General features: G+C 38.3%; 1 protein-coding gene across 1 annotated transcript in view; it reads left to right on the forward strand.

Annotated features, from left to right (window-relative positions):
* The window catches only part of LOC128645940 (C1GALT1-specific chaperone 1-like), a 41004-nt gene extending 21926 nt beyond the window's left edge, over positions 1-19078 (forward strand). Inside the window, 3 exon segments of the mRNA XM_053699283.1 lie at positions 17859-17993; positions 17996-18072; positions 18074-19078. Coding sequence (XP_053555258.1) covers positions 17864-17993; positions 17996-18072; positions 18074-18814 — 948 coding nt within the window. The 5' untranslated portion in view covers positions 17859-17863 and the 3' untranslated portion in view covers positions 18815-19078.
* The last annotated feature ends 3995 nt before the right edge of the window (positions 19079-23073 follow it).

Here is a 23073-nt window from a genome sequence, read left to right on the forward strand (position 1 = left end):
AAATTAGAGGGGTTACTTAAGAAGATGTATGTACACCAGGGTTTACAATGGCAACCTGCAGTGTGCATTGCTACCGTCATTAGTGCGGCGGTATACTGGTTTGATGCGTTGTCTGATTCTATTAGGACAGACACTTCCCTTGAAGAGATACAGGATAGGATAAAGGTCCTTAAGTTGGCCAATTCCTTTATTACAGATACTTCCCTATTTGTTCCATTCTTCCTTTGATCCAAGAGGGTCAATTTACGACTACCGTGGATTTAAAGGACGCGTACCTACATGTTCCCATCCACAGGGACCATCACAAGTTTCTAAGGTTAGCATTTCTAGACAAACACTTCCAGTTCGTGGCTCTTCCATTCGGCCTTGCCCTGTTGGCGGTGCTCCGATTGCGGGGCATTGCAGTGGTGCCTTATCTGGATGACATTCTGGTCCAGGCGCCATCCTTTCAACAAGCAAGATCCCACACGGAAATGTTATCTTTCCTGCGATCTCACGGATTGAAGGTACATTTGGAAAAGAGTTCCTTAGTTCCAAATACGAGAGTAATTTTCTTGGGAACCATAATAGATTCCTTATCAATGAAGATTTTTCTGACAGAAGTCAGGAAATCAAAGATTTTCGATTCTTGCCTAGCGCTTCAGTCCTCTCCTCGGCCATCAGTGGCTCAGTGCATGGGGGTAATCGGTCTGATGGTTGCGGCAATGGACATCATCCCATTCGCCCGTTTCCAACTCAGACCTCTGCAGTTAGACATGCTCAGTCAGTGGAACAGAGATTATGCGGATCTGTCTCCCCTGCGAATACAGCTGGAGCAGGAGACAAGGGATTCTCTTCTTTGGTGGTTGTCTCAGGATCATCCCTCCCAGGGAACCTGCTTTCGCAGACCCTCTTGGGTGATTTGTGACAACAGACGCCAACCTTCTGGGATGGGCAGCAGTCTGGGGCTCTCTAAAGGCTCAGAGAACTTGGACTCGGTCGGAGTCTGTTCTGCCCATAAACATTCTGGAGCTGAGAGCAATCTTCAATGCTCTTCTGGCCTGGCCCCAGTTAGCCTCGGCCCGGTTCATCAGGTTCCAGTCGGACAACATAACTTCAGTGGCTTACATCAACCATCAGGGAGGAACGCGGAGTTCCTTGGCCATGACAGAGGTAGCCAAGATAATGCAGTGGGCGGAGACCCACAATTGCTGTCTGTCGGCGATCCACATCCCAGGAGTCGACAACTGGGAGGCGGACTTCCTGAGCAGACAGACCTTTGACCCGTGGGAGTGGAAACTCCATCCGGAAGTGTTTTCCAGCCTGATTCACAAATGGGGTCAGCCGGAATTGGATCACATGGCATCTCGGCAGAATGCCAAACTTCCGAGGTACGGGTCGAGGTCAAGGGATACCTATTTCCTCCTTTCGCTCTTCTACCTCGGGTCATTGCTCGAATCAAGCAGGAGAGGGCATCGGTGATCCTCATTGCACCGGCATGGCCTCGCAGGACTTTGTATGCAGATCTGGTAGACGTTGTCTCTTCCACCTTGGAGACTTCCGTTGAGGAAGGACCTTCTACTTCAAGGGCCCTTTCTTCATCCAAATCTAGTTTCTCTGAAGCTGACTACTTGGAGATTGAACGCTTAATTTTATCCAAGCAGGGATTTTTGGAATAGGCCATAGAGACCATGATTCAGGCTCGTAAACCTGTGACTAGAAAGATTTACCACAAGATATGGCGTAAATATCTATATTGGTGTGAATCCAAGGGCTACTCTTGGAGTAGAGTTAGGATTCCTAGAATTCTGTCTTTTCTCCAAGACGGTTTGGAGAAGGGATTATCGGCAAGTTCCCTATATGGTCAAATATCTGCCTTGTCTATTTTGTTACATAAACGCCCTGCAGACGTACAATCGTTTTGTCAGGCCTTGGTCAGGATCAGGCCTGTGTTCAAACCAGTTACTCCTCCCTAGAGTCTTAAAGGGACACTCAACCCAAAAAAAATTCTTTTTTTTTTATTCAGATAGAGCATTAAATTTTAAGCAACTTTCTAATTTACTCCTATTATCAAATTTTCTTCATTCTCTTGGAATCTTCATTTGAAATGCAAGAATGTAAGTTTGGATACCGGTCCAATTCATCCACCAATCAAAAACTGCTGGCCAGAGTGCTGAACCAAGAAAAAAACGTAGATGCCTTCTTTTTTTATATAAAGATAGCAAGAGAACGAAGAAACATTGATAATAGGAGTAAATTAGAAAGTTGCTTAAGATTGCATGCTCTATCTGAATCACGAAAGAAACATTTTGGGTTCAGTGTCCCTTTAATTTAGTGCTTAAGGTTTTTCAAGGGGCTCTGTTTGAGCCTATGCTATCTTGGAAAGTTTTGTTTCTTGTTGCTATTTCATATGCTCGTAGAGTGTCAGAACTCTCGGCATTACAGTATGATTCTCCTACCTTATTTTTCATTCGGATAAGGTAGTTTTACGTACCAAATTAGGGTTTCTCCCTAAAGTAGTTTCTGACCGGAACATTAATCAAGAGATTGTTGTTCCTTCTTTGTGTTCTAATCCTTCTTCTCAGAAGGAACGACTTCTACACAATCTGAACGTAGTACGTGCACTAAAATTTTATTTACAGGCGACTAAGGATTTTTGTCAGTCTTCTGCCTTGTTTGTGGTTTTCTCTGGAAAACGTAAGGGACAGAAAGCTACGGCTATCTCTCTCTTTCTTTGTGGCTGAAGAGTATTATACGTTTTGCCTATGAAACTGCTGGACAGCAGCCTCCAGAGAGAGTTACGGTTCATTCCACGAGGGCTGTTGGTTCCTCATGGGCATTCAAAAATTAAGCTTCTATGGAACAGATTTGCAAGGCTGCAACTTGGTCCTCTCTTCACACTTTTTCAAAATTCTATAATTTCCCTGTCTTGTTCCTCCCTTATCATCTGTGTACTCTAGATTGGGTATTGATCCCCATTAGTAATTAGATGATCCGTGGACTCATCGTGTCATTAGAAAGAAAACAAAATTTATGCTTACCTGATAAATTTATTTCTTGACACGATGAGTCCATGGCCCGCCCTGTTTTTTAGACAGGGTGTTAGTATGTTATAAACTTCAGACACCTCTGCACCTTGTTACTTCCTTTCTCTCCTTTACTTTGGTCGAATGACTGGGGTGGGAGGGAAGGGAGGTGATATTTAACAGCTTTGCTGTGGTGCTCTTTGCCGCCTCCTGCTGGGCAGGAGTGATATATCCCATAAGTAATTAGATGACTCATCGTGTCAGGAAAGAAAGAAATTGATCAGGTAAACATAAATTTTGTTTTTGTTTTGCAAAACAGTTAACTAGATCTCTGAGGACGCAGTAATCATTATAACATAAATCTAGATTTACTTTCAACTTTTAATACGAGCAGAAAACCCGAAATGCGCAAACAGCCGTGCTTAATCCCGTATCGCTCGCACGTATCTGTTAGCGTCCACTCATAACCTAGCCCATAATCTTTTCTCAGGACCAAATCAAGTCATTGTCATTCTCAAACATTATAATTCAGATTGAAATTTCATAACATACTGAGATGCAGCGGATAGACCACACATGAGTGATTTCTCTCTTTAAAAAAAAATAGCCAAAAGATATTCTCCCTATGTGATATCTATTTGAAATACCCCCTGTCCTTTGGTCCCACTTGGTCCAATATTAAAGTCGTTACTTCCTTCACTGATGCTTATCGGTTGTTTACTGGTATCTCATTTAAAGGGACAATTTGTCATTCAATTTTAAACAACTTTCCAATTTAAAACACAAGCAAAATAAGCAAGTGTAATACTCCATTTTACCGCTGACATTTTTAAATCTTACTCCTCCTTTCATTCCTTCTCACTACCAATCAGATGATGGATGATGTCACTAACTTCTTGAGTGAACGAGATAGGAAAAACTCCTATTGCTACTACTGATTCCACACTCAAAACTTTCACTATACTTTTTTTGTATCTTCCTTCAAACAATAGTATATCTTGCTGATGTAATGCTCTTATTGAAGAAAAACAATATAAGATAAATCTTGTTGAAGAAAATAACATGAGACAAATCGCACACCACTACTACCTCTACCCCTCCATATTCTCTGCTGGTAAAATCTTGATGTTAGCAAGTTAATGTATATAACTGTTCAGACCTTACTTGTGTTTACACTGTTAATCCTATTGTGGGGAAAACCAATGTTAGTATTTTTTAGCTGACTCCAATGTCTTAAATCATCCTATATCATGAAAGCCTACAAGTCTATCTCAATATTTTACCCATGCGGAGCCATACAATTAAAGGGACAGTCAAATCCAAAAAAACCTTTCATGATTTAGATAGGGCATGTAATTTTAAACAACTTTCCAATTTACTTTTATCACCAATTTTGCTTTGTTCTCTTGGTATTCTAAGTTGAAAGCTAAACCTAGGAAGTTCATATGCTAATTTCTTAGACCTTGAAGGCCGCCTCTAATCTAAATGCATTTTGATAGTTTTTCACCACTAGAGAGCATTAGTTCATATGTTTCATATAGATAACATTGAGCTCATGCACGTGAATTTACCATGGAGACAGCTCTGATTGGCTAAACTGCAAGTCTGTCAAAGAACTGAAATAAGGTGGCAGTATGCTGAGGCTTAGATACAAGGTAATTACAGAGGTAAAACGAGTATAATTATAACTGTTGGTCATGCAAAACTGGGGAATTGGTAATTAAGGGATTATCTTTCTTTTTAAACAACAAAAATTCTGGTGTTGACTGTCCCTTTTAAGATCATAAATCCACTTACACTCTCTCTCTCCTAAGTTTTACTAGTCTCTCATGGCTATCTGACATATGTGGGATAAGCTCTAAAATCCGTATATTCATATTTCTTTATTATAGAATAAACTGAAGTGTTCAGATACACTATGTGTAGTGAGACCTACTTTTATGTTTTCTATGTGTTCATAGCACCTTCTTTTGATTTTTCGTTTGGTCTTACCTACATAGATCAAATTGCACTTGCAGGTAAGAGCATAGACCACAAATGTGCTTCTACATGTTCCTCGATCTTTAAGGATAGATAACCTGCTTGGAATTATCATAATTCTGCATTGTGTCCCCTTTCCAGATACATTTGCACATGCAGTAATTCATTCGTCCACATTTATAGGTCCCTAATTTGACTGTTTGCCAATTTGAAAGGGTCCCTTTTGGGCCCCCCCTTGTCTTCCATAGGGCGTAATTTGGAGGATGCCACAATATTCTTTATGCTTTTGTTTTTCTTATATATCACCTGTGGGGTATTACCTATCACTTCTCTTAGTAGAGGGTCTGCCTGGAGTATCCCCCAGTGCTTCTTAAGGGCCTTTTTAAATAAATCCTGCCCCTCACTATAGGTAGTTGTGAACCTAACTTTGCTGTTATCGAATGTTTGCTAAGTCTGCTCTTCTTGGATTGCAATAACTCCTCCCTTTTTAAGGATTTACAAGTCGACCTAGCTTTACTTAGTAGGTCAATATCATATCCTTTATATATAAATGTGCCCTGTAGAACATCTGCTTCTCTTGAAATCCTGTACCCTTGAACAATTACGTCTTATACGATGAAATTGGCCATAAGCTATGTTTTCTTTTCATTTAGAAAGATGTCCACAACTAGCATTAAGGAACCCATTGCTTTCTGTAGGTTTCCTATAATTCCTTACTAAAACATTTTCATCCGGTTGTCTAAATTTTATTCCAGATCCAGAAATTCTATGCTTTCACTGTTCATTTTCCCTGTAAAAGCAAGTTAAGGTCATTCTGATTTATGTATTCAATGAACTTAGATGACTCGGCTCCTTCCCATATCATAATGATGTCGTCAATATACCTATAGTATTTTATAATTTTTGGACTACAAGGGTTACTATTCCAGATTTTCTATTTCTTTTCGTCAAACATAGCCATATAAATATTGGCATAAGGGGGGCCCATCGTGGTCCCCATTTCCGTTCCTTGTATCTGGTGGGAAATAAAGTCTCAAAACTGAAATAATTATATTCCAAGATATATTGAATTCTTTTTAGTATAAATTCAATTTGCATCTCTGGAATATCTCTCTTCGTTAACATTTCGCATGCTTCCAGTCCCATTTTATGGGGAATACTGCTGTATAAACTTGTTACATCACATGTGACACACAAGTAGTTGTCACCCCATTCGAGACCTTCAAATAAATGGATAACGTCTACCGTGTCATTAAGAAACGACTTAATAATATCTTTTACTATTGGTTGTAAAAACCAATCAATGTACACTGATAGGTTACTGGAGATGGAGTTGATAACGGACACAATCGGTCTCCCTGGTGGATTAGTTGGGTTCTTGTGAATTTTAGGGATATGATAAAAAGTAGGGATTTTAGGGGATGAATTAGAAATTAAATTGAATTAATCTTGATTAATAATTCCCCTTTCCTTCCTTACTCTTACTAATTCACCTAATACTTTATTAAATTATTTAGTGGGATCTTGTGATAACAATTTATATGTATCCCTTTCTCTTAGCAGTCTCTGGGCTTCTTTCAGATTGTCTTCTCTATCTTGTATAATGATACCTCCGCCTTTATCAGCTTATCTGCTGACTATATTTCTATTTTCCTTAAGATCTTTAAGGGCTTTTTCTCTTGTTATGTATCCAGTCCACGGATCATCCATTACTTATTGAATATATTCTCCTTCCCAACAGGAAGCTGCAAGAGTCCACCCACAGCAAAGCTGCTATATAGCTCCTCCCCTAACTGCCATATTCAGTCATTCTCTTGCAAGCCTCAACATAGATAGGAGGTCGTGAGAGTCTGTGGTGCTTTCTACTTAGTTTATTCTTCAATCAAAAGTTTGTTATTTTTAAATGGCACCGGAGTGTGCTGTTTATCTCAGGCAGTATTTGGAAGAAGAATCTGCCTGCGTTTTTCTATGATCTTAGCAGACGTAACTAAGATCCATTTGCTGTTCTCACACATTCTGAGGAGTGAGGTACTTCAGAGGGGGAATGGCGTGCAGGTTTTCCTGCAGATAAGGTATGTGCAGTAAAATATTTTTCTAGGAATGGAATTGACTAAGAAAATACTGCTGATACCGAAGTAATGTAAGTAAAGCCTTAAATGCAGCGATAGCGACTGGGTATCAGGCTTATTAATAGAGATACATACTCTTGTAAAAATGTGTTTTAAAACGTTTGCTGGCATGTTTAATCGTTTTTTAACATATGTTTGGTGATAAAACTTATTGGGGCCTAAGTTTTTTCCACATGGCTGGCTTAAATTTTGCATAGAAACAGTTAACTGAAGCTTCCCACTGTTGGCTGTGGCAGTTTGTTGTGTCTGTTTTTAAAAACGTCTGTCATTTTTTTTTTTTTTTTTTATCTGTTTTTTGCATTAAGGGGTTAATCATCCATTTGCAAGTGGGTGCAATGCTCTGTTACCTTATTACATGTACTGTAAAAATTTCGTTTGTTTTACTGCCTTTTTTTTCACTGTTTTTCAAATTTTGACAAAATTTGTTTCTCTTAAAGGCACAGTAACGTTTTATATATTTGCTTGTTAACTTGATTTAAAGTGTTTTCCAAGCTTACTAGTCTCATTATTAGTCTGTTCTAACATGTCTGACATAGAGGAAGCTCTGTGTTCATTATGTTTTAAAGCCATGGTGGAACCCCATCTTAGAATGTGTACCAGATGTACTGATTTCATGTAAACAATAAAGATCATTTTTTGTCTTTAAAAACATTATCACCAGAGGATTCTGTCGTGGGGGTAGTTATGCCGACTAACTCTCCCCACGTGTCAGACCCTTCGACTCCCGCTTCAGGGACTCACGCTCAAATGGCGCCAAGTACATCAAGGGGCGCCCATAGCGTTTATTTTACAAGACATGGCAAAGGTGGTGAATAATATTCTGGCAGCAGTATTAGTCAGACTACCTGAAATTAAAGGAAAGCAGTTAGCTCTGGGGGTAGATACAGAGCATACAGACGCTTTAAGAACCATGTATGATACTACCTCACAATATGCTTAGTCTGTGGGTGATTTTTTTTTTTTACTCAGGGAAGATGATTTAACCTGATTCTGATATTTCTACATTTAAAATTTATGCTTGAGAACCTCCACTTGTTGCTCAGGGAGGCTTTGGCTGCTCTGAATGAATGTGTACAATCGCAGGGCCAGAGAAATTGTGTAGACTGGATAAATAATATGCAGTGCCGGTGTGTACTGATGTTTTTCCAATACCTAAAGAGGTTTACTAAAAATTTTTAATAAGGAATGGGATAGACCAGGTGTGCCGTTCTGTTCCCCTCCTATTTTTAGAAGAATGTTTTCTAATAGTTACCACCACACGGGACTTCTGGCAGACAGTTCCTAAGGTGGAGAGAAGAGTTTCTACTCTAGCTAAGCGTACCACTACCTCTGACGAGGACAGTTGTGCTTTTTAGATCCAATGGATAAAAAATGTTTATTCAACAGGGTTTTATCCTGCAGCCCCTTGCATACATTGCCTTCTGTCACTGCTGCTGCGGCGGTTCTGGGTTGAGTCTCTTGATGAGGCTTTACAGTTAAGCGACTCCATTGGATGAATATATTTGACAAGCTTATGCTAGCCAATTCCTTTGTTTTCTGATGCCTTGTTCATTGACTAGACTAACGGCTAAGAATTCTGTTTTTTACTATTCTGGCGTGCAGAGCGCTATGGCTTATATCATGGTCAGCTGTCGTGACTTTAATAAATAAGCTACTTAACTTCCCTTCAAGGGGCAGACCCTATTCGGGCCTGGTTTGAAGGAGATTATTGCTTATATCACTGGAGGAAAAGGTCATGCCCTTCCTCAGGATAGGTCTAAATCAAGGGCAAAAAAAAAAAAAAAGTCTAATTTTCGTACCTTTAAAAACTTCAGGGCAGGTGTGGCATCCTCTTTCTCTAAGGCAAAACAAGAGGGAATTTTTGCTCAGTCCAAGGCGGTCTGGAGACAATCGGACCTGGAACAAAGATAAGCAGGCCAAGGAGCCTGCTGCTGCCTCTAAGTCAGCATGAAGGAACGGACCCCTATCCGGTAACGGATCCTATAGGGGGCAGACTTTCATTCTTGCCCAGGCGTGGGCAAGAGATGCCCAGGATCCCTAGGCATTGGAATTTATATCCCAGAGATATCTTCTGGATTTCAAAGATTCCCCCCCCAAAAAAGGGGAGATTTCGCCTTTCACAATTATCTGCAAACCAGATAAAGAAGGAGGCATTCTTACATTGTGTACGAGATCCATCCAGTTCCAAGAGAGGAACAGGGACAGAGTTTTTACTCAAATCTGTTTGTGGTTCCCAAGGAGAGGGAACCTTCAGACCTATTTTGGATCTAAAGATCTTAAACAAATTCCTCAGAATTCCGTCATTTAAGATGGAAACTATTCGTACCATCTTAACTATGATCCAGGAGAGTCAATAGAGGACTACAATGGATTTGAAGGATGCTTATCCTCACATTGTGATGCATAAAGATCACCATCGTTTTTCAGGTTTGCCTTTCTAGACAGGCATTACCAGTTTGTAGCTCTTTCCTTTGGGATATCTACAGCCCCAAGAATCTTTATGGAGGTTCTGGGGTCGCTTTGCGGTCCTTAGACCGCGGGGCATAGAAGTGGCCCCTTATTTAGACGACATCCTGATACAGGCGTCAAACATCCAAATTGCCCAGTCTCATACGGACGTAGTACTGGCATTTCTGAGATCACCTGGGGTGGAAAGTGAACAAGGAACGAGTTCTCTATCCCCAATCTCAAGGGTTTCCCTCCTAGGGACTCTGATAGATTCTGTAGAAATGAAAATTTACCTGACGGAGTCCAGGTTGTCAAGTTTCTAAATTTCTGCCGTGTTTTTTTTCATCCCATCCGCGCCCTTCGGTGGCTCAGTACATGAATGAAATCGGCTTAATGGTAGCGGCAAGGGACATAGTACCGTTTGCACGTCTACATTTCAGACCGCTGCAACTATGCATGCTCAGTCAGAGGAACGGGGATTACACAGATTTGTCCCCCTGTTAAACCTGGACCAAGAGACCAGAGATTCTCTTCTCTGGTGACTATGTCGGGTCCATCTGTCCAAGGGTATGACCTTCCGCAGGTCAGATGGGGACAATTGTTACAATAGATGCCAGCCTTTTAGGTTGGGATGCAGTCTGGAACTCCCTGAAGGCTCAGGGATAGTGGACTTAGGAGGAGACCCTCCTTCTAATAAATATTCTGGAACTGGGAGTGATATTCCATGCTCTTCAGACTTGGCCTCAGTTAGCAACTCTGAGGTAACATCATACTCAGTCGCGACAATATACACGACTGTGGCTTACATCAGCCATCAAGGGGGAACAGAAGTTCCCTAGCGATGTTAGAAGTCTTACAATAATTCACTGGACAGAGACTCACTCTTGTCTATCAGCTATCCATATCCCAGGTGTTGAGAACTGGGAGGTGGATTTTCTAAGTCGTCAGAACTTTTCTTCCGGGGAGTGGGATTTCCTCCGGAGGTCAAGACCAAGCAGGAGAGGGCTTTGGTGTTTTTTGACAGCGCCCTGCGTAGCCCACGCAGGACCTGGTATGCAGATCTGGTGGGACATGTCATCCTTTCCATCACGGTCTCTGCTTCTGAGACAGGTCCCTCTACCTCAGGGTCCTTTCAACCATCTAAATAGAATCAATCTGAGATGGACTGCCTGGAGACTGAACGCTTGATGTTATCAAAGCATGGCTTCTCCGAGTCAGTCATTGATACCTTAATACAGACATGAAAGCCTGTCTCTAGGAAAATTGAACATAGATATGGTGTAAATATCTGATTGTTATGAATCCAAGGGTTACTCATGGAGTAAAGTCTGGATTCCCAGGATATTATCTTTTCTCCAAGATGTTTTTGAGAAAAGGGTTGTCAGCTAATTCCTTAAAAGGGGACAGATTTTTACTCTGTCCTATTTTTTGCACAAGCGTCTGGCAGGTATTCTAGACATTCAGGCATTTGGTCAGGCTTTGGTTAGATCCAAGCCTGTGTTTAAAACTGTTGCTCCGCCATGGAGCTTAAACCTGATTCTTAAGGTTCTTCAAGAAGTTCCGTTTGAACCTTTTTTTGTTCCATAGATATCAATCTTTATCTTGGAAAGTTCCTTTTGGGTAGCTAATTCCTCGACTCGTAGAGTCTCCAAGTTATCTGTGTTACAATGTGATTCTCCTTATCTGGTCCTTCGTACGGATAAGGTAGTCCTGCGTACCAACCTGGGTTTTTTCCTAAGGTGGTATCTAAACAAGTACATCACTCAAGAGAGAGTTGTTCCATGCTTGTATCCTAATCCTTCCTCAAAGAAGGAACGTCCTATTACACAATATTGGACGTGGTTTGTGCTTTAAAGTTTTACTTACAAGCTACTACAGTTTTCATCAAACGTTCACCTTGTTTGTTGTCTATTCTGGACAGAGGAGAGGTCAAAAGACTTCAGCAGCCTCTCTGTCTTTTTGGTTAAAAAGCATAATTCATTTAGCTTATGAGACTGCTGGACAGCAGCCTCCTGAAGGGATTACAGCTCATTCTACTAGAGCTGTGGTTTTCACTTGGGCCTTTTTTAAATGTGGCTTCTGTTGAACAGATTTACAAGACGGAGTCTTGGTCTGCGCTTCATACTTTTCAAATTTAACAAATTGATACCTTGCTTCTTCGGAGGCTATTTTTGGGAGAAAGGGTTTTTTACAGGCAGTGGTAACTTCCGTTTAATTACCTGCCTTGGTCCCTCCCATCATCCGTGTACTTTAGCTTTGGTATTGGTATTCCATAAGTAATGGATGATCCGTGGACTGGATACACTTAACAAGAGAAAAAATAATTTATGCTTACCTGATAAATTTATTTCTCTTGTAGTGTATCCAGTCCACGGCCCGCCCTGTCACTTTAAGGCAGGTAATTTTTTTCATTTGAACTACAGTCACCACTGCACCCTATGGTTTTTCCTTTCTCTGCATGTTTTCGGTCGAATGACTGATATGGCAGTTAGGGGAGGAGCTATATAGCAGCTTTGCTGTGGGTGGACTCTTGCAGCTTCCTGTTGGGAAGGAGAATATATTCAATAAGTAATGGATGATCCGTGGACTGGATACACTACAAGAGAAATAAATTTATCAGGTAAGCATAAATTATGTTTTTCTCTTCTCCTGACAAATTATTATACTTTCCAATTTACTTTTATCATCAAATTTGCTTTGCTCCCTTGGTATTCTTTGTGGAAAGCTAAACCTAGTAGGCTCTATGCTAATTTCTAAGCCTTTGAACTGCCTCTTATCCAACAGTTATTGACAGTTAGAGACTGCTAGTTCATGTGTGTCCTATAGATAACATTGTGCTTACTCACGTGGAGTTATTTAAGAATCAGTACTGATTGGCTAAAATGCATATCTGTCAAAAGAACTGAGGTAAGGGGGAAGTCTGCAGAGGCTTAGAAACCAGGTAATCAGAGGTAAAAAGTAAATGGGCAATAAAGGGATTATCTATCTTTTTAACCCCTTAATGACCACAGCACTTTTCCATTTTCTGTCCGTTTTGGACCAAGGCTATTTTTACATTTTTGCGGTGTTTGTGTTTAGCCGTAATTTTCCTCTTACTCATTTACTGTACCCACACATATTATATTACCATTTTTCTCGCCATTAAATGGACTTATTAAAGATACCATTATTTTCATCATATCTTATAATTGACTTTAAAAAAGTTATAAAATATGAGGAAAAATGGGGAAAAAAAACACTTTTTCTAACTTTGACCCCCAAAATCTGTTTTATATCTAAAAACACCCATGCTAAATAGTTTCTAAATTTTGTCCTGAGTTAGAAATACCCAATGTTTACATCTTCTTTGCTTTTTTTTGTAAGTTATAGGGCCATAAATACAAGTAGCACTTTGCTATTTCCAAACCATTTTTTTTTTTTCAAAATTAGCGCTAGTTACATTGGGACACTGATATCTTTCAGGAATCCCTGAATATCCATTGACATGTGTATATATATATATATATATTTTTTTTTAGTAGACAACCCAAAGTATTGATCTAGGCCCATTTTGGTATATTTCATTCCACATTTCACCGCCAAATGCGATCAAATACAAAAAATCGTTCACTTTTTCACAATTTTTTTCACAAACTTTTGGTTTCTCACTGAAATTATTTACAAACCGCTTGTGCAATTATGGCATAAATGGTTGTAAATTCTTCTCTGGGATCCCCTTTGTTCAGAAATAGCAGACATATATGGCTTTGGCGTTGCTTTTTGGTAATTAGTAGGCCGCTAAATGCCACTGCGCACCCACACGTGTATTATGCCCAGCAGTGAAGGGGTTAATTAGGGAGCATGTAGGGAGCTTTTTGGGGTAATTTTAGCTTTAGTGTAGTAGACAACCCCAAGTATTGATCTAGGCCAATTTTGGTATATTTCATGCCACCATTTCACCGCCAAATGCGATCAAATTAAAAAAAACGTTAAAGTTTTCACAATTTTAGGTTTCCTCACTGAAATAATTTTTAAACAGCTTGTGCAATTATGGCTCAAATGGTTGTAAATGCTTCTCTGGGATCCCTTTGTTCAGAAATAGCAAACATATATGGCTTTGGCATTGCTTTTTGGTAATTAGAAGGCCGCTAAATGCCGCTGCGCACCACACGTGTATTATGCCCAGCAGTGCAGGGGTTAATTAGGGAGCTTGTAGGGTTAATTTTAGCTGTAGTATAGTAGACAACCCAAAGTATTGATCTAGGCCCATTTTGGTATATTTCATGCCACCATTTCACCGCCAAATGCGATCAAATAACAAAAAAGTTCCCTTTTTTCACAAACTTTTTCACAAACTTTAGGTTTCTCACTGAAATTATTTACAAACAGCTTGTGCAATTATGGCACAAATGGTTGTAAATTCTTCTCTGGGATCCCCTTTGTTCAGAAATAGCAGACATATATGGCTTTGGCATTGCTTTTTGATAATTAGAAGGCCGCTAAATGCCGCTGCGCATCACACGTGTATTATGGCAAACAGTGAAGTGGTTAATTAGGTAGTTTGTAGGGAGCTTGCAGGGTTAATTTTAGCTTTAGTGTAGAGTTCAGCCTCCCACCTGAAACATCAGACCCCCTGATCCCTCCCAAACAGCTCTCTTCCCTCCCCCACCCCACAATTGTCCCCGCCATCTTAAGTACTGGCAGAAACTCTGCCATTACTAAAATAAAAGGTATATTTGGGCTTTTTTGTTGTTGTTGTTTTTTTGCATATTTACATATGGTTCTGTGTAGGATACCCCCTTAGCCCCCAACCTCACTGATCCCCCACCAAACGGCTCTCTAACACTCCCCCTCTGCCTTAATGGGCGCCATCTTGGGTACTGGCAGCTATCTGCCAGTACCCAGTTTAGTAAAAAAAAAAAGAAGTATGCGCCCCCCGTCGGCCCCGGCCCACGATCCCGCCCCCCTCCACTCCACACGGCCCATCGATGGCCGCCCACCTGCCTCCCAGACTGGCTCCCACCCACCAACGATACCGGCCATCAATGTCCGGTGCAGAGAGGGCCACGGAGTGGCTCTCTCTGCATCGGATGGCCAAGGGGGGTTATTGCAGGATGCCTCGATAGCAGGATCGCTTCCAGCTGCTTTCCAGACCGAGGACGTACGCCATACGTCCTCAGGCGTTAAGTGTATTTTTTTTGAGGATGTATGGCGTACGTCCTTGGTCGTTAAGGGGTTAAACAATAAAAAGTATGGAGTAGACTGTCCCTTTAAATCCTACAGTGTGGCAAGGGTTTGCAGTGTAGTTTTGTATTATGAGAACCATCACTTTGTTTTATTTGAGTCTGTCAGGTGCACCACCCTGCTAAAATCTTAGCCAATATTAAAAATGTTCCATTTTTATTGCACAAATTATCATTTAAATACATTTTTTTTTAATAATGCAATTAATTTGTGCTTTGAATTGCAGAAAATGTTATACTATAGAAAAATATTACAGTGACCGCACCGGCTTCTTCAGAATGCCATCCGGCTGCAAAATTGTATGTGGAGAAACACTGCTATATGATAAAAGAACAGCTGTGTTTTGTTTGATTTAAATTTATTTAGAGTAAAGCAAAGCTGGTTTGCTGTCTATCACTATATATTGTCTTTGTGACAACAGATCCTCTTTTTTTTTTTTTTTTTTTTTTTTTTTTTTTATTGCTGAACCCAAAAATACTTTTGTAAAAGTAACAATATGTATTAGCTTGTATGTACTTTGTGGATGAACAGGTTACTATTTAGAAAACATATGCAAAATACGCCTGTAAAGGTAATGTGCTAAGCTGTTATGCTATTTAGCAAGGTCTTTTAAGCACTGTTGGTAGCAGAAGTAAGTTCTAGCTGTACAGCAATATTCCGGAGAAAGCACAATGTTTACAAGTCTTAAGTGCAGTTAAAAGGACATTAAAGTCAAAATTTTAACTTCCATGATTTAGATAAAGCATAAAATTTAAAAAATAAAAATACTTTTCAATTTACTTCCGTAAAGTCCTTTTATATGCACACTGAGGCACCAGGTTCAACTGACCATGTGCAAGATTACACAGTATATACATATATGCATTTTGTAATTGGCTGGTGGCTGTCACATGATACAGGGGAGGGAAAATTGAATTAACTTTGAAATTTGCCAGAAAAAAAATCTACTACTCATTTGAAGTTAAAATTAAAGGGATAGTCAAGTCCAAAAAAAACTTTCATAATTCAAATAGGGCATGTCATTTTAAACAACTTTCCAATTTACTTTTGCACCAATTTTGCATTGTTCTCTTGGTATTATAAGTTGAAAGCTAAACCTAGGAGGTTCATATGCTAATTTCTTAGATCTTGAAGGCCACCTCTAATCTAAATGCATTTTGACAGTTTTTCACCACTAGAGGGCGTTAGTTCATGTGTTTCATATAGATAACATTGAGCTCACGCACGTGAATTTACTGAGGAGTGAGCACTGATTGACTAAAATGCACGTCTGTCAAATGAACTGAAATAAGGGGGCAGTCTACAGAGGCTTAGATACAAGGTAATTACAGAGGTAAAACGTGTATTATTATAACTGTGTTGGTTATGCAAAACTGGGGAATGGGTAATTTAAGGGATTATCTAACTTTTTTAAAACACAAAAAAAAAATTCTGGTGTTGACTGTTCCTTTAGTGCTATTGCATTATATTTTAATTATGTATTTTTCGGGTCAGTGTACTTAAAAATTGATTACTTCTTAACGTTTCCAATGACTTGTTATACCAGCTGCAGAGTTTAAAATGTATGGGAAATTGCTCATTTAGGTATATTTTTGTATAAAAAATAGTTGATTCTGCTAATTGAACCAACAACCCACTGAAGTGGGCTGATTTTTGTAGGTAGATGAGACCTAATATTTGTCTAATTATTTGCACAGTCTTCTTTCTCATTTCTCACTATTAAGCAAACACTAATAAATAAAGAGTACCTCTGATAGAAAGTAGATTTTAGTACATCTGTCCCCCCGCAGTAACCAGTACTTAAAGGGACACTGAGCCCAATTTTTTTCTTTCATGATTCAAAGCAGGAATGTAAATCTTAGCAGCCAGACCATTTTAGGTTCAGCACCATAGATAGTGCTTGCCTATTGGAGGCTTACATTTACCCACCAATAAGCAAGTATAACCCAGGTTCTCAACGAAAAATGGTCCGGCTCCTATGCATCGCATTCCTGCTTTTTAAATGAAGATGGCAATAGAACAAAGAAAAATTGATAATCGCAGTAAATTAGAAAGTTGCTTAAAATTGCATGCTCTATCTAAATCATGAAAGAAAAAAAATGTGGGTTTCCCTTTTAAGTAGTGATGCACCGAAATGGAAATTCTGGACCGAATCCGAAAATCCGGGATGCACTTTGCCGAAGACCGAAACTGATACCGAAAATGTATTTTTTAAAATTATTTTTTTTTTTTTTTTTTTTTTGCATAATTAGAGCCAATAAAAAAGCCCACACTTGTATTGAAAGTAACACACTAAAATTGGACAAAAATATCTTAAAACAATAATATGCTACACAATAATTTTACCAAGAAAAAAAAAAAAAACAGGCAAAAAATAATGCCATTTTCGACCAAATGTTCTCTGCGACCAAAATTTTGGTGCATCCCCTACTTAAAACAATTATAAATATCAATATACTGTATTATTCTTCATTTAGTTCTATGTAACATAATCATATTTAACAGGGTTTTTTTTTACCAATTATCCAAATAAAGTATAATCCTAGAAAACTCATTATATGCAGAACAGTAAGATGAAGTAATAAAACTTAAACAGCAGCTCTAGGCTAGCATCAAATTTGAAATATGCTACACAATAATTTTACCGAAACTAACAGGCAAGAAAAACGAAATAGCCAAAATGCAATTTTTCGGCCGAAACTTTCTGCGGCCGAAATTTCGGTGCATCCCTACTTTTAAGTTTCAGAAATTTTCATTATAGGTGGGGATACAAAAACAGACAAAAAAAAGATAAAGTTGCTGTTTGTAAACTATTTAATACGCTCCAGCAGGTAAAATAGCTAATTGGGAACACATCAAAAGAATAAAAAATGCAGTACCCTGTCCCTTTTTTAAATTTTACTGTATTTAATGATCCTTTAAAAAAAAGTTTTAACATTTTATTTTATTTTGTTTCAGGTAGAAAAAGTGATTTAAGTTTTGTTTAGCGTTTTTTGGGGGGGTTTTCTGGTATGAAAAATATAATGTAGCATTTTCCTGTGGTATTAACATTTTTCTTGTTCTGGTCTTGTAGGAAAGATGATTTCAGAAGGAAGTTCCTTCATGCGTGGCATGCTGATCGGTGGGGTCTTCTGTATAGTGGTTTCTCTGCTTGGACATATTAAAACTGGTCACGATTCTGCTTCTCACCACGAGCATCATCATGTGCAAGCCCCAACAAACATGAAGTTCTGACCCTATCAGAAAGTGAAAGAATAGAGTTAAGTCAAGTATACGAGTGTATGGTATAATCCTGTAAGGCCAAAAGACCTCAGCCTTTGGGCTGCAGTTCGGGATACTTGGAGCAAACACTGTGATAAGGCAGATTTCTATAGCTCAGAACATGTGAAAGTATTTGACTCTAATTCCCGTTAACACTATGACATGTGGGTAATGATGAGAAGAGCTTTGAATATGGTGTATGAAAAGCACAGAAATGATTATCAGTGGTTTTTTATTGCCAGTCCATCAACTTTTGCTGTTATTGAAAACCTTAAGTATTTTTTACTTAAAAAGGATGCTTCTCAACCATATTACATAGGCCATTCTGTAAAATCTGGAGACCTTGACTACGTTGAGTACACGGGTGGCATAGTCTTAAGCATCGAATCTCTGAATCGGCTAGTCTCTGTGTTCAGTGAGACCGATAAATGTCCTGAGCAAGCCAGCATGATCTGGACTATTTCTGAAGAGAAGCAGTTGGCCATGTGTCTCAAATACAGAGGAGTGTTGGCCGAAAATGCAGAAGACTCTGAAGGAAAAAATGTTTTTAACACAAAGCCTGTTGGGACACTCATCCAAGAAGCAATGGCAAACAAGCCACAGACGGTTGTTGAGGGTTGTTGTTCAGATATGGCAATCACTTTCAGTGGGATGTCGCCAAACCACATGCAAGTGATGATGTATGGGGTGTATCGTCTCAGAGCCTATGGACATAGTTATAATGATGCTTTGGCCTTTTTACCTCCCATTGGCTCAGACAATGATTGAGGTTCACAACAGAGGAGAATCTATAGAAGTCCCATCTTCTTAGGTTACAGACACTGACAACAGTATGAAGCGCTCTACTTAAATAGAACTCATTTACCTTGGAGGTTCCTTGAAATTTGTCCCTTTTTATCTTTTTTTTTTTTTGTGGTTAAAATTGCTCCAATTGTAACAAGGTCCATTTGGCTCCATGCAGAAATGTAAACTACAATGGATATTGTTGATTTTTTTGTTTGTTTGTTTTTGTAAACTACAATGGATATTGTTGTTTGTTTGTTTTTTTGTTTTTTTTGGAAGCCACAAATGGAACTTTCTTGCAGTTTTGTAAGAAAGCGTTTCTTAAAAGACAAACAGCAAAGAGTTTTACAGCAACACATTTTGAACTTTAAAGTCTATCTATTTTTATAATTCTGTATGATTAGGTGGCTAATACTATTTAAATGTATAAGGGGTGCACCTGAATCAATATGTTACATTATCTGTGATACTCCCTGTGGGAGATGATTGGCTGTGATTTACTTTGTTTAATGTGTTGCCTTAAATAATTGGGTAACCCAAAATAACTGCCAAAAAAGTCTTTATTTTCAGAACATAAGATCTGCACTCCTGAATTAATTGAATGATACAGTATACACAAAGCTTCTGCATTGTTATTTAAACCAAGGATCACAGTTAAAAAAAAAAAACAACAAAAAAAACTCTGTGCAGTATTTTAATGGTTATATTCTCATTCAAACAAAACCAGAATTATTGAAACATTCTTTTTTATTTTATTTATTTTTTAAATATGCACAAAGCAGGAAAACGTATTTTGCAGAAATAGAGAAATAGTTAGAATTTATTTCTGCTGCATAGTCTCATGCATAATCAAAGAGAGTAGCCACCATATGTTTGACTTTTTACTGGTGGATAATTATATCATTCATAAATTAAAAAAAAATCTAACAAACTGGTATTAAAGTTTTGGTTTAAACAACAGACAAACCAAAGCTTTTACACTTTACATCCACAGGACAGAATTTATATTAATCATTTGAGATCTTTAATAGGTCAAAGTGGACAACTATCTTGAGTTTATTAAAGGGACGGTAAAGTCAAAATGAAACTTTCACGATGCATATAGATCATGCTATTTTAAGCAACTTTTCATTTTACTTTTATTTAATTAGCTTTGTTCTCTTAGAATTCTTTGTTGAGGAGCATACCTAGGAGCTTGCAAGTGATTGGTGGCTGCACATAATATGCCTCTGGTCATTGGTTCACCCAATATGTTTAGCTTCCAGTTGTGCATTGCTGCTCCTTCACAAAGGATACCAAGAGAATTAGTGAAAATTGTTTAAAACAAAATACTATAACGGAATCTTGAATGAAAACATTTGGGTTTTTGTCCCTTTTTTAAAGGGATAGACAATACTCTTTCCTTTGCTATACCCCTATGTACCATTAATTTACCTATTTTAATTATATAAATATTTTTATTTGTTATTTTTACCTCTGAAATGGCTCTAGGTACCTACTCCTAATGCAGCCACATTTTTTTTATGTTAATGAGCAGTGTGTAGTCCAGCAAAAGAAGAGCGCTCGTCCCTATTGATTTTATTTAGCTTGCTTACAGAGCTTCCCCTTATAGCATGATAGCTTCGTTCATGAAATTAAATTACTGCACATGCACAGCAGCTCCTTAAGAAAGCAGCATAATATATAGATGAGAGAGGTGGTTGTGTTTTTATTAGACGGAACCACTTACTTGAAGATTGTAATTAAAACGAAATAAAAACATATGCTGATGCGTGGGGGGGAAGCACCTTCTGGAGAGGGATTTATGAGGTAAAAATAAGATATAAAAAAGTGATTTTTTTATATTATTTACATAGGTATCATAAGTCCATAATGCATACAAATCTATCAGAGGGAAGATTATAACTATTACTGTTCCTTTAAGTCCAGAAAAGGTTTGTTACAAACTGCTAGTGGCTCAAATAAACATGTTACTTTTCAAAGTATGGTCAATACCCAAACAAGATTGGCCATGTCCATTAAAAGCAATAAAAAGTTCTGCATGTGGATAGCAATTATTTCTTAGGTTGGAAAACACAGAGCAGTGTAGAGGGCTTGAAATGCACACAGTATTGTTTATATCCTCACATTTTATGTGAAATCTACAATTATTCCTTTCCTTAGTTATGAAGGAAATGTTATAGACAAAGATTATGTTTAGCTGTAAACGGAACAAAGACTGCATTATTAAAGGCACAGAAGCACTGTTGTCATCTCATGAGGTATACAGGCTATGTGCAATAAACGGGCTGTGCAGAGGATAACAATAGGTAGGCTTACAGGTTCCAACACAGAAAAATGTGCAAATCTAACAATAGTTTAGAAGTACTGATTAAAGTGAAGGTCAATTTTGATGAATTAGTGCCCATTTTTTAATAATCTTATTAAAAACAACAAGGGCACTTTAATTAATCAAAATTGACATTTCACTCGTTTTCTTCAAAAAAACTTACCTTTTTAATCCTGGCAGCCGCTCCAGCACTTCCTCTGCCCGTCGCAAGCCGTCTTCGCGGGTCCAAAATGACGAATCCGGCTTCCTCCAATCATGGCGTTGCATCAGGCCAAGATTCCGTGATTGGAGGAAGCCGGATTCGTCATTTCTGACTCCTGCAGAGGCTTCCGACGGCCAAGGAATCGCTGGAGCAGCTGCCAGGATTTAAAGGTAAGTTTTTGAAGAAAAGAAGTGAAATGTCAATTTTGATGAATTAAAGTGCCATTGTTTTTAATAGGGTTATTCAAAACCGGGGACTAATTCATCAAAATTGACCTTCACTTTAAGTAACATTTCTACTGAATAAAATCTTGGGAGTGATATGGAAGCCAACCGTATACTATTGCAATGACTTTAAAGGGACTTAAAACCGAAAAATGTTATTTCATGATTCAGATAGAAAATACAATTTTAAACAACGTTCCAATTTACTTCTATTATCAAATTGTCTTTGTTTTCTTGTTATACTTTGTTGAAAAGCAAGAAGGTAAGTTCAGGAGTTTGCACGAGTCTTCAGCACTATATTGCAGCAGTTTTACAACAGTGTTATACTTTAAGCAAGAGCACTAGATGGCAGCACCATTTCCTGTCATATAGTACTCCATACATGTGCACGCTACCTATCTAGATATTCTTTCAACAAAGAATAACATGGAAACAAAGCAAATTTGATAATCTGAGTAAATTGGAAACTTTTTTAAAAAAGTATTCTCTATCTGAATCTTGAAAGAAAAAAAATATATTTTTATGTCCCTTTAATTAAATGTTGCATTGCTGAGAGGCTAACACTGCTGCAGCTGCACAGAAGTACATATTTATAGTACTCGCAAGTTTATGCCCCTTTAAACACTATAAATACATTTCATGCACCTCCCTCTAATTATCGGTTCTGCTATTTTGGAACCTAGTTTCAGTGCAGGTACCTGAAGGAGAGGTGTGAACACGTCGGCATTGGCATGCAGTAAAAGCTAGATTTCATCATGACTAGAAGAATGCGGGAAATAACCTCAATGCTATGCTTATAAGATATATTTAGTGTTTAATGTCCCTTTTAACACTTACACTCCCTGATACAGTATATACTTATACAAAATCATGTTTACATTATTGTGTGTGATTACGGACAGGAGATGATTTTTAGGGCCAGTTATATAGAACCCATATTGTGAATTTTGTCTGTATGATTATAAAGACTATTCATATTGGTGTGTGAAATGTACATATTATCAAAATTAAGAATCGGGGGGGGGGGGAGCATTAGGAATATCTATTTTTGCTATCTTTTGTATGGATGTGTGGAAACCTAACTGTATTTCTTATACAGATTTAAAAAAAAATTGTAACTTTTTAAAGATCTGGGAAATGTAAAAATTGTGGTACGTCTTTACAAAGTAAAAAAGAAAATTCTTAAATCAAAGTTTCATTGTGTTTTTTTGTTGTTTTTTTTTTTAAGTTACAAATTTCTATTGGCTCAAGTAAAAAAATATTGCTTTTGAAAGTGTGGCTAGTACTATAGTAAAGTGCAATAAAGTTCAAAAGGTACAGCACTATGGTATAGGTGGTGCAAACTGCAGAGGGTTCCACACAATTCCCCAATAAAAATGTAGTGAAGTCCAAAATACAGCAGCACTCACCAGGTTAGCAAAATTCCATTTTTTGGGGGGCATCAAGGTAAAAAAAAGACGTTTCAGACCTCTAGTCCTTAGTCATGTCA

The sequence above is a fragment of the Bombina bombina genome, chromosome 1, assembly GCF_027579735.1.
Source record: "Bombina bombina isolate aBomBom1 chromosome 1, aBomBom1.pri, whole genome shotgun sequence".
Taxonomy (NCBI): domain Eukaryota; kingdom Metazoa; phylum Chordata; class Amphibia; order Anura; family Bombinatoridae; genus Bombina; species Bombina bombina.